General features: G+C 50.2%; 1 protein-coding gene across 1 annotated transcript in view; it reads left to right on the top strand.

The window, feature by feature from the left end:
- The first annotated feature begins 9,461 nt into the window (after positions 1 to 9,461).
- NDUFS8 (NADH:ubiquinone oxidoreductase core subunit S8) overlaps positions 9,462 to 13,442 on the top strand; it is a 29,368-nt gene continuing 25,387 nt past the window's right edge. The window contains exons 1-2 of the mRNA XM_069752944.1: positions 9,462 to 9,597; positions 12,952 to 13,005. Coding sequence (XP_069609045.1) covers positions 12,957 to 13,005 — 49 coding nt within the window. The 5' untranslated portion in view covers positions 9,462 to 9,597; positions 12,952 to 12,956. The remainder of the gene's footprint in view (positions 9,598 to 12,951; positions 13,006 to 13,442) is intronic.

Below are 13,442 nucleotides of genomic sequence, written 5' to 3'. Positions count from 1 at the left end.
ACCGCTCCTGGCACATAGTGCCGGATGTCAGCTGCGATAGGCAGCTGACATCCGGCCGCGATCGGCGGCGCTCCCCCCGTGAGCGCCGCCGATCGCGCTGGACGTACTATCCCGTCCATGGTCATAGGGGCCCACCCCACATGGACGGGATAGTACGTCCGATGTCAGAAAGGGGTTAACAAAAATAGGGGACCCCATGCTATTTTATTTTTATGGAGGGGATCCCACTATTTTTGCTAACATCCAAAGCAAGCAGACTGCTGCAGCCTGGTGCTATCAGGCTGGTAAGGTTCATGAATATTGGATCCTTAATAGCCTGAAATACCAGGCCGCAGCTGTCTGCTTTACTCTGGCTGGTAAACAACTATAGGGGGACCCCATGCTATTTTAAAAAAAAATGTTATTAAAAAAGGAGGGGACCTCTCTGTGCTTTCCTCCACGTTCTGTGTCATGTACTTCCGGCTGTGTCACAAGATTCACCGTTATGTAAATGAGTACACATGCGCTCCCGCACTTAATACGCATGTGACTAGAAAGATAATGTGGTTTTACGGCATCTAATGAAAGTGTATGGGTGAGTTTTATCTTGCGAAGACAGAGCGTCTCCGCTACATAAAGATATGCTGCGGTCTGGAAAGACGCCGCATGTCCGTCTCCGCAGGGAAGCCACGGGCATTGGTGCACACACAGTGGGCATGGCAATTCTTGAAATCCCATCCACTATGCTGTAACAGCTGGACGCTGCAGATGTACGCAGTGTTTACTGACTGTGGGAACATACCCCAATATATCTGCAAAAAGGAAATCACTTTTTTTTTCCTTCCCAGGAGCCAACTTTCAATTAGCTTTATTTCAAGTGACACAGAAAACATGCAATGGAAAAACGCATGTGGAAAAATCGCATAAAAAATGCAGGTGACCTGCCAGTGGTCTCAGATGCAGATTTCACCTGCATCAAATCCTGAACAAACACTGAGCCATTCCTGATTGTGTGCACATACCCTTAAGGTACCGTCACACTTAGCGACGCTGCAGCGATACCGACAACGATCCGGATCGCTGCAGCGTCGCTGTTTGGTCGCTGGAGAGCTGTCACACAGACCGCTCTCCAGCGACCAACGATGCCGGTAACCAGGGTAAACATCGGGTAACTAAGCGCAGGGCCACGCTTAGTAACCCGATGTTTACCCTGGTTACCATCCTAAAAGTAAAAAAAACAAACACTACATACTTACCTACAGCCGTCTGTCCTCCAGCGCTGTGCTCTGCTCTCCTCCTGTACTGTCTGTGTGAGCACAGCGGCCGGAAAGCAGAGCGGTGACGTCACCGCTCTGCTTTCCGGCTGACCGACGCTCACAGCCAGTGCAGGAGGAGAGCAGAGCACAGCGCTGGAGGACAGACAGCGGTAGGTAAGTATGTAGTGTTTGTTTTTTTTTACTTTTAGGATGGTAACCAGGGTAAACATCGGGTTACTAAGCGCGGCCCTGCGCTTAGTTACCCAATGTTTACCCTGGTTACCAGTGAAGACATCGCTGAATCGGTGTCACACACGCCGATTCAGCGATGTCTGCGGGGAGTCCAGCGACCAAATAAAGTTCTGGACTTTCTTCCCCGACCAGCGACAGCACAGCAGGGGCCTGATCGCTGCTGCCTTGCACACTGGACGATATCGCTAGCGAGGACGCTGCAACGTCACGGATCGCTAGCGATATCGTCTAGTGTGACGGTACCTTTAGTCTTTTTGTACAGAAGTGATAGGAGTGTGGCATATAGCACAGGTCGCTGCAGGCGCCAGCCATTTCCTCAGGTTACATAGTTGCACTCCTATATCCTGTGCACACAGGTGTGATACGTTCCCTTAGCTATTACCCATGGCGATAGCTTAGTGATGCTGCACACTGCTACGTTATGCTACTCCCAGAGGTGTGGAAGTGGCAGTGTGTGCTTCCGTGTGCAGGGATCCGTTATGTGGGACTGAGCATGCTCGGAAGCAAGGGATGTGCTGCATGGGAAAGTGATGAAACTGTATGGGAACAGTATGCAGACATAATGGAGACTATGCCTGCTGTGCTGTCAGCATGCAGAGTCTACATGCAGAGTCTACACTCAGGGGCGGATTAAGGGTAGCCAGGGCCACCGGGCTGTTCAGAGATTGTTGACCCCCCCCCGGTCATGTGACGGGGAATGGGGTCATGTGACGGGGGTGGGGTCATGTGACGGGGGTGGGGTCATGTGACGGGGTGGTCATGTGACGGGGGGTGGGTGGTCATCATGTTATACCTGAACCTGATTATTCAAGAAAAATAGTTGCTGTGTGAAACTATAACCTGTCAAACATCCATTGATGTAGTCAATTTTCCCTTCAGTTAGGAAGAAAAACAAAACAAAAATAAAAACACTTTAAACCATAGCTTTGAACAGTCCAATTTTAACCACAGTGATCAAATTATATCACATACAATGAACAAATGCCAGACCACATATTACCACCAGTGACCAAATAATATCACATACAAGGAACAAATACCGCTACATCATGTCAAGAGCACATATTACCACCACTTGGTGACCAAATAGCACATACAAGGGACAAATACCACAACACCATTTCCAGACCACATATTACCACCACATAGTGACTGAATACTACAATACTGACAGTAATAAAAAAATAAAAAACAAAATACTGTCACCATAAGTGCCAGTATTCACAGGAGATCTGTAAATTGGTATGCAGTGTCTGTGTAGAGGTAATACAGAGATCACTGGCGACATTATACACAGGAGCTCTGTATATGGTTTACAGCAGGGGTGTCAAACTGCATTCCTCGAGGGCCGCAAACAGGCCATGTTTTCAGGATGTCCTTGTGTTGCACAGGTGATAATTTAATCACCTGCACAGAATGATTCCAGCACCTTGTGTAATGCAAAGGAAATCTTGAAAACACGCATGGTCTGAGGCCCTCGAGGAATGCAGTTTGACACCCCTGGTTTACAGTGTATAGTGTCAGTGTATAGATAGCACTGACTCACCAGTGATGTCTCTAGGTGAAGTCCTTCATCTGTCATGAAGCACAGACCGCCATCATTTATTCCAGCCAGGGCTTGTTTGTTGTTTCTGCAGGAAATAACACAGTTATCACGAGCTCCGCTTACAGAACACATTACTTAATTTTTCCCAATTTCAACATTACACCACATGAAGAAAAAAGGCAATATAGTGTCACTCTGCACAGTAACAGGCCCGCCTCCCCCCCCCCCCCCCATTTAAAACAGTATACTCAAAAAATAAAATAAATACATCACTGCAGTAATAATATCTCTTAATTAGCCCCTATGGAAATAATATTCCCCATCCTGGCCCCGTGTATCTCATTCCTGGCTCCTGCAATATGTTCGCGCATCCTGCCCTCTTGAGTATCCATTCTTCCCCATATGATTTCCCCATCCTGCCCCATCTGTCTCCATCCTGTCCCATGACAGTGTGTTCAACAATCTGCCCCAGTGTGTCCAGCATATTATCCCCAGTGTGTCCAGCATATTATCCCCAGTGTGTCCAGCATATTATCCCCAGTGTGTCCAGCATATTACCTCCACACAGTGTATCCAGCAATCTGCCCCAGTATGTCCAGCATTGCCCAGTTTGTCCAGCAATCTGCCCCAGTGTGTCCAGCAATCATCTGCCCCAGACTGTGTCCTCCTGCATTGCCCCCCCAGTGTCTCCTGCATTGCCCCCCCAGTGTCTCCTGCATTGCCCCAGTGTGTCCAGCAAATGCAATCATCTGCCCCAGTCCCCTGACTGTGGCCTCCAGCATTGCCCCCCAGTGTCTCCTGCATTGCCCCCCCCCGTGTCTCCTGCATTGCCCCAGTGTGTCCAGCAAATGCAATCATCTGTCCCAGTCCCCAGACTGTGTCCTCCAGCATTGCCCCCCCCCAGTGTCTCCTGCATTGCCCCCCCCCCCCCCAGTGTCTCCTGCATTGCCCCCCACCCCCAGTGTCTCCTGCATTGGCCCCCCAGTGTCTCCTGCATTGGCCCCCCAGTGTCTCCTGCATTGGCCCCCCAGTGTCTCCTGCATTGCCCCCCCAGTGTCTCCTGCATTGCCCTCCAGTGTCTCCTGCATTGGCCCCCCAGTGTCTCCTGCATTGCCCCCCAGTCTCCTGCATTGCCCCCCAGTGTCTCCTGCATTGCCCCCCAGTGTCTCCTGCATTGCCCCCCCAGTGTCTCCTGCATTGCCCCCCCCAGGCCCCCAGTGTGTCCAGCAAATGCAATCATTTGAGGCCCCCAGTCTGTGTCCTCCTCCAGCATCATTGCCCCAGGCCAGTGTGTCCAGATTCAATCAGACTGCCCCAGACTGTGTCCTGCTCCCAGCATTGCCCCCAGTGTGTACAGCAACCTGCCCCCCAGCCCCAGTGTCCGACTCCTCCGCTCCACCGTTATAAAAAAAAAAAATTCTCCTCACCTTACCAGCGATCCAGGCGGTGAGCTCCCTCCAGCAGCGCGCACTCGCCAGCGACTGACAATGACGTCAGACGCCGGCGACATGTGCGCTGCGGCCGACGGCTGTTGTTAACTATTGCCGTGCGGGCGCGCCCGCACGGCAATAGGAAACCGCCGCAGGCAGCGCCGCTAGGGGCCCGGTGAGCAGATGAGAGGGGGCCCGATGCGGGCCCCCTCTCTCTGCCCACCGGGTCCGGGGGGGCTCCTGGAACGGCATGGCAGTCAGGCAGTGAGTCAGTGACTGCACGGCAGGGGCATGGCCGCAGGCCCGCACGGCACATAAATCAGGACTCACTCAGTCAGGAGGTTATAACGCGGCGGCACCACCAGTCTGACAGGGTCGGGCGGGCGGCTGGTGGGTCACGGCACGGGTGCCACTGTCTGTCACTGTGTCACTCACTGACTCTCTGGACTAGTCTCTGCACAGTGCGAGTAATGCCCTGATGATGGCGGCGGCCGGCGGGCAATCTGTGCGGTAGCCCAGGGCCCCCCCACACCACTGGGCCCTGGGCTACCGCCCAGATTGACCCTCTTATAATCCGCCCCTGTCTACACTATGTCTGCATACTGAGCGGCCTCCCTACAGTAGAAGGGCTGGTGCCCTATGTTATAGTGTGCTAATGTTAATAAAATGTATTGGGGGCCTGTATATAACATGGGGGCACCTGGCTAGCGGCTGCACGGGTGGAGCTGCTTTCACACTAGCGCTTTAGTATGGTGCGTTGTGATGTGTAGCAATCCTGATGCATCCCGATCCAGATTGCATCCCTACACTTAACATAGGGACGCATGGACCTGCGCACACATCAGGATCAGTACGCATCAGGATCAGTATGCATTAGGATCAGTATGCATCAGGATCAGTATGCATCAGGATCAGGACGCATCAGGATCAGGACGCATCAGGATCAGTATGCATCAGGATCAGGACGCATCAGGATCAATATGCATCAGGATCAGGACGCATAAGGATCAATATGCATCAGGATCAGGACGCATCAGGATCAGGACGCATCAGGATCAGTATGCATCAGGATCAGGACGCATCAGGATCAATATGCATCAGGATCAGGACGCATTAGGATCAGTATGCATCAGGATCAGTATGCATCAGGATCAGGACGCATCAGGATCAGGACGCATCAGGATCAGTATGCATCAGGATCAGGACGCATCAGGATCAATATGCATCAGGATCAGGACGCATCAGGATCAATATGCATCAGGATCAGGACGCATCAGGATCAGGACGCATCAGAATCAGTATGCATCAGGATCAGGACGCATCAGGATCAGTATGCATCAGGATCAGTATGCATTAGGATCAGGACGCATCAGGATCAATATGCATCAGGATCAGCATGCATCAGGATCAGGACGCATCAGGATCAGTATGCATCAGGATCAGTATGCATCAGGATAAGTATGCATCAGGATCAGGACGCATCAGGATCAGTATGCATCAGGATCAGGACGCATCAGCATCAGTATGCATCAGGATCAGTAAGCATTAGGATCAGTATGCATCAGGATCAGTACGCATCAGGATCAGGACGCATCAGGATCAGTATGCATCAGGATCAGGACGCATCAGGATCAATATGCATCAGGATCAGGACGCATCAGGATCAATATGCATCAGGATCAGGACGCATCAGGATCAGGACGCATCAGGATCAGTATGCATCAGGATCAGGACGCATCAGGATCAGTATGCATCAGGATCAGTATGCATTAGGATCAGGACGCATCAGGATCAATATGCATCAGGATCAGCATGCATCAGGATCAGGACGCATCAGGATCAGTATGCATCAGGATCAGTATGCATCAGGATAAGTATGCATCAGGATCAGGACGCATCAGGATCAGTATGCATCAGGATCAGTACGCATCAGCATCAGTATGCATCAGGATCAGTATGCATTAGGATCAGTATGCATCAGGATCAGTACGCATCAGGATCAGGACGCATCAGGATCAGTATGCATCAGGATCAGTATGCATTAGGATCAGTATGCATCAGGATCAGTATGCATCAGGATCAGTATGTATCAGGATCAGTATGCATTAGGATCAGTATGCATCAGGATCAGCATGCATTAGGATCAGTATGCATCAGGATCAGGACGCATCAGGATCAGTACGCATCAGGATCAGTACGCATCAGGATCAGTATGCATCAGGATCAGTATGCATTAGGATCAGTATGCATCAGGATCAGTACGCATCAGGATCAGGACGCATCAGGACGCATCAGGATCAGTATGCATTAGGATCAGGACGCATCAGGATCAGTACGCATCAGGATCAGTATGCATTAGGATCAGTATGCATCAGGATCAGTATGCATCAGGATCAGTATGCATCAGGATCAGTATGCATCAGGATCAGTATGCATTAGGATCAGTATGCATCAGGATCAGTATGCATCAGGATCAGTATGTATCAGGATCAGTATGCATTAGGATCAGTATGCATCAGGATCAGCATGCATCAGGATCAGTATGCATCAGGATCAGGACGCATCAGGATCAGTACGCATCAGGATCAGTACGCATCAGGATCAGTATGCATCAGGATCAGTATGCATCAGGATCAGTACGCATTAGGATCAGTACGCATCAGGATCAGGACGCATCAGGATCAGTATGCATCAAGATCAGTATGCATCCAGATCAGTATGCATCAGGATCAGTATGCATCAGGATCAGTATGCATCAGGATCAGGACGCATCAGGATCAGTACGCATCAGGATCAGTACGCATCAGGATCAGTATGCATCAGGATCAGTACGCATTAGGATCAGTATGCATCAGGATCAGGACGCATCAGGATCAGTATGCATCCAGATCAGTACGCATCAGGATCAGTATGCATCAGGATCAGGACGCATCAGGATCAGTATGCATCAGGATCAGTATGCATTAGGATCAGTATGCATTAGGATCAGTATGCATCAGGATCAGTATGCATCAGGATCAGTATGCATCAAGATCAGTATGCATCCAGATCAGTATGCATCAGGATCAGTATGCATCAGGATCAGTATGCATCAGGATCAGGTTGCATCAGGATCAGTATGCATCAGGATCAGGACGCATCAGGATCAGTATGCATCAGGATTTTTCATGTGCTCCCAAAACCCAGCTTGTTGCGAATTTTGGGTGTTAAAAAATTTACAGACATCCTGATATGTGGCAGCGTGTCCAAAAAACATGATTGTCAATATTGACGCCCCCGAATCAGGATGCCTGCGTCCAATCTGCATGTGGATGTTACTGCGTAGGCTCCGAGCCCCATTTTTTAGTCTTTCACCAGTGCTTGTAACACGCCTTTATTTTTACGAATTATAACCTTCTACAGCGCCAACACCTATCACAGCACTTACCAATTCAGAAAGAACAAGTACAAAAAACGCCACATATTAGAAAGTCATACAGGTTGAGGCTATGTGCACACGTTGAGGATTTTGCTGCGAGTCCGCGGCAGCTTTCCATGCGTTTACAGTACCATGTAAACCTATGGAAAATGCAATCCGCAGTGCACATGCTGCGGAAAAAAACGTGCGGAAACGCTGTGGGTTACATTCCGCAGCATGTCAATTCTTTGTGCGGATTCTGCAGTGGTTTACACCTCCTCCATAATAGGAATCCACAGGTGGAATCCACATAAAAACCACATAAAATCCGCAGGTAAAACACAGTGCCTTTTACCTGCGGATTTCTCAAATCCGCAGAGCTCAAAGCTACGTGTGCACATACCCTAAGGGTATGTGTCCACGGGCCGTTTTACATCCAGACTAGCTGCGGATTGAACGCTGTGTGGAGCCGCAGCGTTCAATCCGCAGCATCCAGATGTTACAGCATAGTGGAGGGGATTTTATGAAATCCTGTCTCCACTATGCGTGGTAACACGCATCCGGCGGCCCTGCGACTCCGGACATGCGGCGCGTCTTTTTAGATCGCAGCATATCCGTTTACGTTGCGGCGATGCTGCGCCGCTGCAAGGTAAAACACAGGGCCCTATGTGTGGGGTGCGATGATTCCGGATGTGTGCTATGAACACATCCGGCATCATCGCGTCTCCAGAAGGGGGTGGAGCGAGTTTTCCCCTCCGTCCAACGCGCCGGCCATCCTGAACGTGGACACATACCTTTAGGGTATGTGCACACGTATGGTTGAGGACTGCGGATTTTTCCGCAGCGGATTTTGGAAAACCACAGTTCAAAACCGCTTCGGTTTTTACTGCGGATTTATCACGGTTTCTATTGCGGATTCCGCAGCGGGTTTACACCTGCGGTTTTCTATTGGAGCAGGTGTAAACCCGCAGCGGAATCCGCACAAAGAATTGACAAGTTGCGGATTGTAAACCTCTGCGTTTCCGTGCGTTTTTTTTACGCAGCATGTGCACTGCGGATTTCGGTTCCCATAGGTTTACAGTGTACTGTAATCATATGGGAAACCGCTGCGGACTCGTAGCAAAATCCGCAGCGTGTGCACATGGCCTCAGACTACAACCGAGTAGCAGGGGCCTGTTCGCAAGAGCTAACAATCTGGGGAAACAGCAATGCTGAAAAAACAGTCTTCACTGCTTCACTAGATACTTATGCAGGCTCTCACTTTACACGCAAAGACCTGGAACCATGACTGCGTAAAACATTTCTATTGAAAAAAAAAAGAAAGAAAGAGCCGGTTCTATATTGTGAGCGGAGCCCATCAAAGAGTCGGACTGCGAACACGACCTTCCACAACCTCCCGCACGGCGGCGCACGTCACATTTATACACCCACGTGATCGCACATTGCCGTCCAATTATCTACAACATATCTGTACCGCCTCTTTGCAAACAATCACGATAGGCTGAATCCTGTGACAGACAGCTGCACTGACCAATCGCTGGTAAGTGATGAAGTCCGATTGACAAGGAAGCTCTCCTGTTTCTCAGCGTTCATAGGGCGTGGTTTGGAATGCTAATGAGTGCCGGAAGAGTGGGGTCAAAACCGCCTTTACATGTGATTGACAGTAGCCTCGACCAATAGCTGCATTCCTAGCGGCCTCAGCGGCTCACTTGCAGCAAGGTCAGCGGCAGCTGTCAGGTGAGTATAGTGCGAAGTTGCTCGTAGTGCAAGGTGCTATAGAGTATAACGGGCAGTGTACCGGGCCCGGGGCATGTGCAGGCTGCCGCTGATTGCCTGCATACAGTCTTTTATCAACCTTGGTCCGAATTGTGTCATGACTTGTGGAACGCAAAGACAATTGCCACTGCGCATGCTCCCTCACGCTGTAGTATATGCTGCGCATGCGTTGGTCTTTTGAGCCATATGTGCTAGGTATAGTGTAGTGTGAATTCTTGTTCTATGCAGCATGTAGCAGTGTGTTCTGCAGGCAGCTGGCACTGTGCTGCCAGTCACTGTCTCTGGGCATTTACCTGAGTGACAAGTGGCTTCACGTGGCCTTCAGACTTCTGTGTAGAGTTCACCCTTCCATGAATGTGGCGCTGAGACCACAGGATTCATGACCCCCAAGTATGTTGTGACGATGTCCAGTACACCGCGCTGTTCCGATGCTCTGCGCCATGTTGTGGCAGCATTGGGCATTATTCATCAATTGAAAAATGTCTGCAGCAGCTCAGGATTGTGGGGTCAGATCACAGGGAAATGTCCGCAGCAGGGTCGGGATTGTGGGGTCAGATCACAGGGAAATGTCCGCAGCAGGGTCGGGATTGTGGGGTCAGATCACAGGGAAATGTCCGCAGCAGGGTCGGGATTGTGGGGTCAGATCACAGGGAAATGTCCGCAGCAGGGTCGGGATTGTGGGGTCAGATCACAGGGAAATGTCCGCAGCAGGGTCGGGATTGTGGGGTCAGATCACAGGGAAATGTCCGCAGCAGGGTCAGGATTGTGGGGTCAGATCACAGGGAAATGTCTGCAGCAGGCTCGGGATTGTGGGGTCAGATCACAGGGAAATGTCCGCAGCAGGGTCGGGATTGTGGGGTCAGATCACAGGGAAATGTCCGCAGCAGGGTCAGGATTGTGGGGTCAGATCACAGGGAAATGTCCGCAGCAGGCTCAGGATTGTGGGGTCAGATCGCAGGGAAATGTCCGCAGCAGGCTCAGGATTGTGGGGTCAGATCGCAGGGAAATGTCCGCAGCAGGCTCAGGATTGTGGGGTCAGATCGCAGGGAAATGTCCGCAGCAGGGTCGGGATTGTGGGGTCAGATCACAGGGAAATGTCCGCAGCAGGGTCGGGATTGTGGGGTCAGATCACAGGGAAATGTCCGCAGCAGGTTCAGGATTGTGGGGTCAGATCACAGGGAAATGTCTGCAGCAGGCTCGGGATTGTGGGGTCAGATCACAGGGAAATGTCCGCAGCAGGGTCGGGATTGTGGGGTCAGATCACAGGGAAATGTCCGCAGCAGGGTCGGGATTGTGGGGTCAGATCACAGGGAAATGTCCGCAGCAGGGTCGGGATTGTGGGGTCAGATCACAGGGAAATGTCCGCAGCAGGGTCGGGATTGTGGGGTCAGATCACAGGGAAATGTCCGCAGCAGGCTTAGGATTGTGGGGTCAGATCGCAGGGAAATGTCAGCAGCAGGGTCGGGATTGTGGGGTCAGATCACAGGGAAATGTCCGCAGCAGGTTCGGGATTGTGGGGTCAGATCACAGGGAAATGTCCGCAGCAGGGTCGGGATTGTGGGGTCAGATCACAGGGAAATGTCTGCAGCAGGGTCGGGATTGTGGGGTCGCTGGATGGGAGCAAGGAAAATGCCTTTTACCTGCTGGCCTGTGCAGGGTGATGCACTCCCGATTTGATATAACCATGGCAGCGTGATGCACACAAGTGTCGTGTCAGCCCAGCTCATCAAAAGAAGAGCTGCAGATGCAGTGAAGTAAGAGACTGTTTACAAATCTCCCGTCCAGCAGTTGCTGTTCACTGACCTGGCTGTGGACCTGTTTCTAGTAATCAAATCTCTCCGCTCTAATTGAACCCTTAGCAAGAAGTTGTCAGCACCATTTTACATGTGTAAGCAGTGGTATGTCTGTAGTTGCTCCCGCCACCCCCCCCCCCCCCCCCCCCAATACCAATACTTTTTTGCAGAAATTCAAGGTGCTATGAGAGATCAGAATTCTTATGCAAATGTGTCCAGAAGTGCACTAGGTGTGTCACAACATTTGTCGGAGCAGTCCAAGGGCATTGCCTCACCTTCAGTGCACTTCAGCCTGATTTATTCAGACGTGGAATCCACACTTATCCCTTGATGACAAATCATGCAAATATACTATTCATGTCTGAGATTGAATATCCCTTTAAAGTGAGTATGCACCTTTTAAGGCTGGTTTCCAACCAGGGTTGGAGAGCTGAAGTTTGTGTCAGTATTGTGTACATGACAGGCCGCATCCCAGGCTCCCTAGTGAGGGAGAGATAATACACTTATTGGAGCACTGCCGTCTGTCTGTATGGCTGCTCCCTACTCCCCTGCAGTCAGTGCCCCCTCCATACTGCCCCCACAGTCAGCGCCCGCCGCCCACATGGCGTTTTAGCAGTCCGTTAAACCGACTGCGTTATAACGTGGTGTAACGCAGTCTGTTAATGCTGCTATTAACACTGTGTGACAAACTTCTTACTATTGATGCTGCCTATGCAGCATCCATAGTAAAAAGATATAATGTTAAAAAAAAATAAAAAAATGGTGCTATTCTCACCCTCCGGCGTCCACAGATGCGCGCGAGCGGTGAGGCTGCCGCCAGCTTCCGTTCCCAGAGATGCATTCTGAAATTACCCAGATGACTTAGCAGTCTCGCGAGACCGCTAAGTCATCTGGGTAATTTTGCAATGCATCACTGGGAACAGAAGCTGGCGGCAGCCTCGCCGCACGCGCGCATCGGTGGATGCCGGAGGGTGAGTATATAACTATTTTTTATTTTAATTCTTTTTTTTAACAGAGATATGGTGCCCACACTGCTGTATACTACGTGGGCTGTGTTATATACTGCGTGACAGATATATACTACGTGGCTGTGCTACATACTGCTACGTGGCTGTGCTATAACCCCCACTCACAGTGCGACGTACATACATATATACATATTCTAGAATGCCCGATGCGTTAGAATGGGGCCACCTTCTAGGTGTCTATAAGGCTGCCGTCACACCATCAGTATTTGGTCAGTATTTTACATCAGTATTTGTAAGCCAAAACCAGGAGTGGGTGATAAATGCAGAAGTGGTGCATATGTTTCTATTATACTTTTCCTCTATTTGTTCCACTCCTGGTTTTGGCTTCCAAATACTGATGTAAAATACTGACCAAATACTGCTAGTGTGACGGCAGCCTAAATGGTAAATCTGCATCCGCTGTATTATGCGCTGTAGACTTTCTGTATAGTAGTCTTTGGCCTTTATCTGAATTTGTGCCTCTTATAACATGTTATTCATTCTTATTCTTGTAGAGAACATGAGCATGTTGGGAACTAGACTCATCTACAATGCTGTCAAGCAAGCAGGTATGGTTGTAATATCATTCTGTGACTTGGGTTACGTTTACGCAGTCTTATTGCCTATGTTTAGCTTTTACGCTAGGAAAGCTCCCTACGTACACACTCGGTGTGTCCATAAATCTCTGCTGGCAGCGTCCTTTTGGCTTCTATCAGGTTTCTTGTTTGGTTTTAAAAAGTTAACAAAAAAGCACTTTTAAAGTGGGAGTCTGTGGTATCTGTCATAGGTAGAGATGGACGAGCCCGAACAATAAAGTTCGGCTTCTATACCGAACACCTACTGTTTGGGCATGGACAGTCCATACACGGACTTCACCAGGAAGTCCATGTTACTATTTGAGTTTGCCCCCCCCCCAAACACAAAGTGTTTGTTACAAAACGTTTGAGTACCAGAACACTGAACGAACCCCATTCACTTGAATGGGGGGGGCCCAAACATCCAGTGT

The sequence above is a fragment of the Ranitomeya imitator genome, chromosome 2 (assembly GCF_032444005.1).
Source record: "Ranitomeya imitator isolate aRanImi1 chromosome 2, aRanImi1.pri, whole genome shotgun sequence".
NCBI classification, from domain to species: domain Eukaryota; kingdom Metazoa; phylum Chordata; class Amphibia; order Anura; family Dendrobatidae; genus Ranitomeya; species Ranitomeya imitator.
This window is presented reverse-complemented; position numbering and strand designations above follow the sequence as displayed.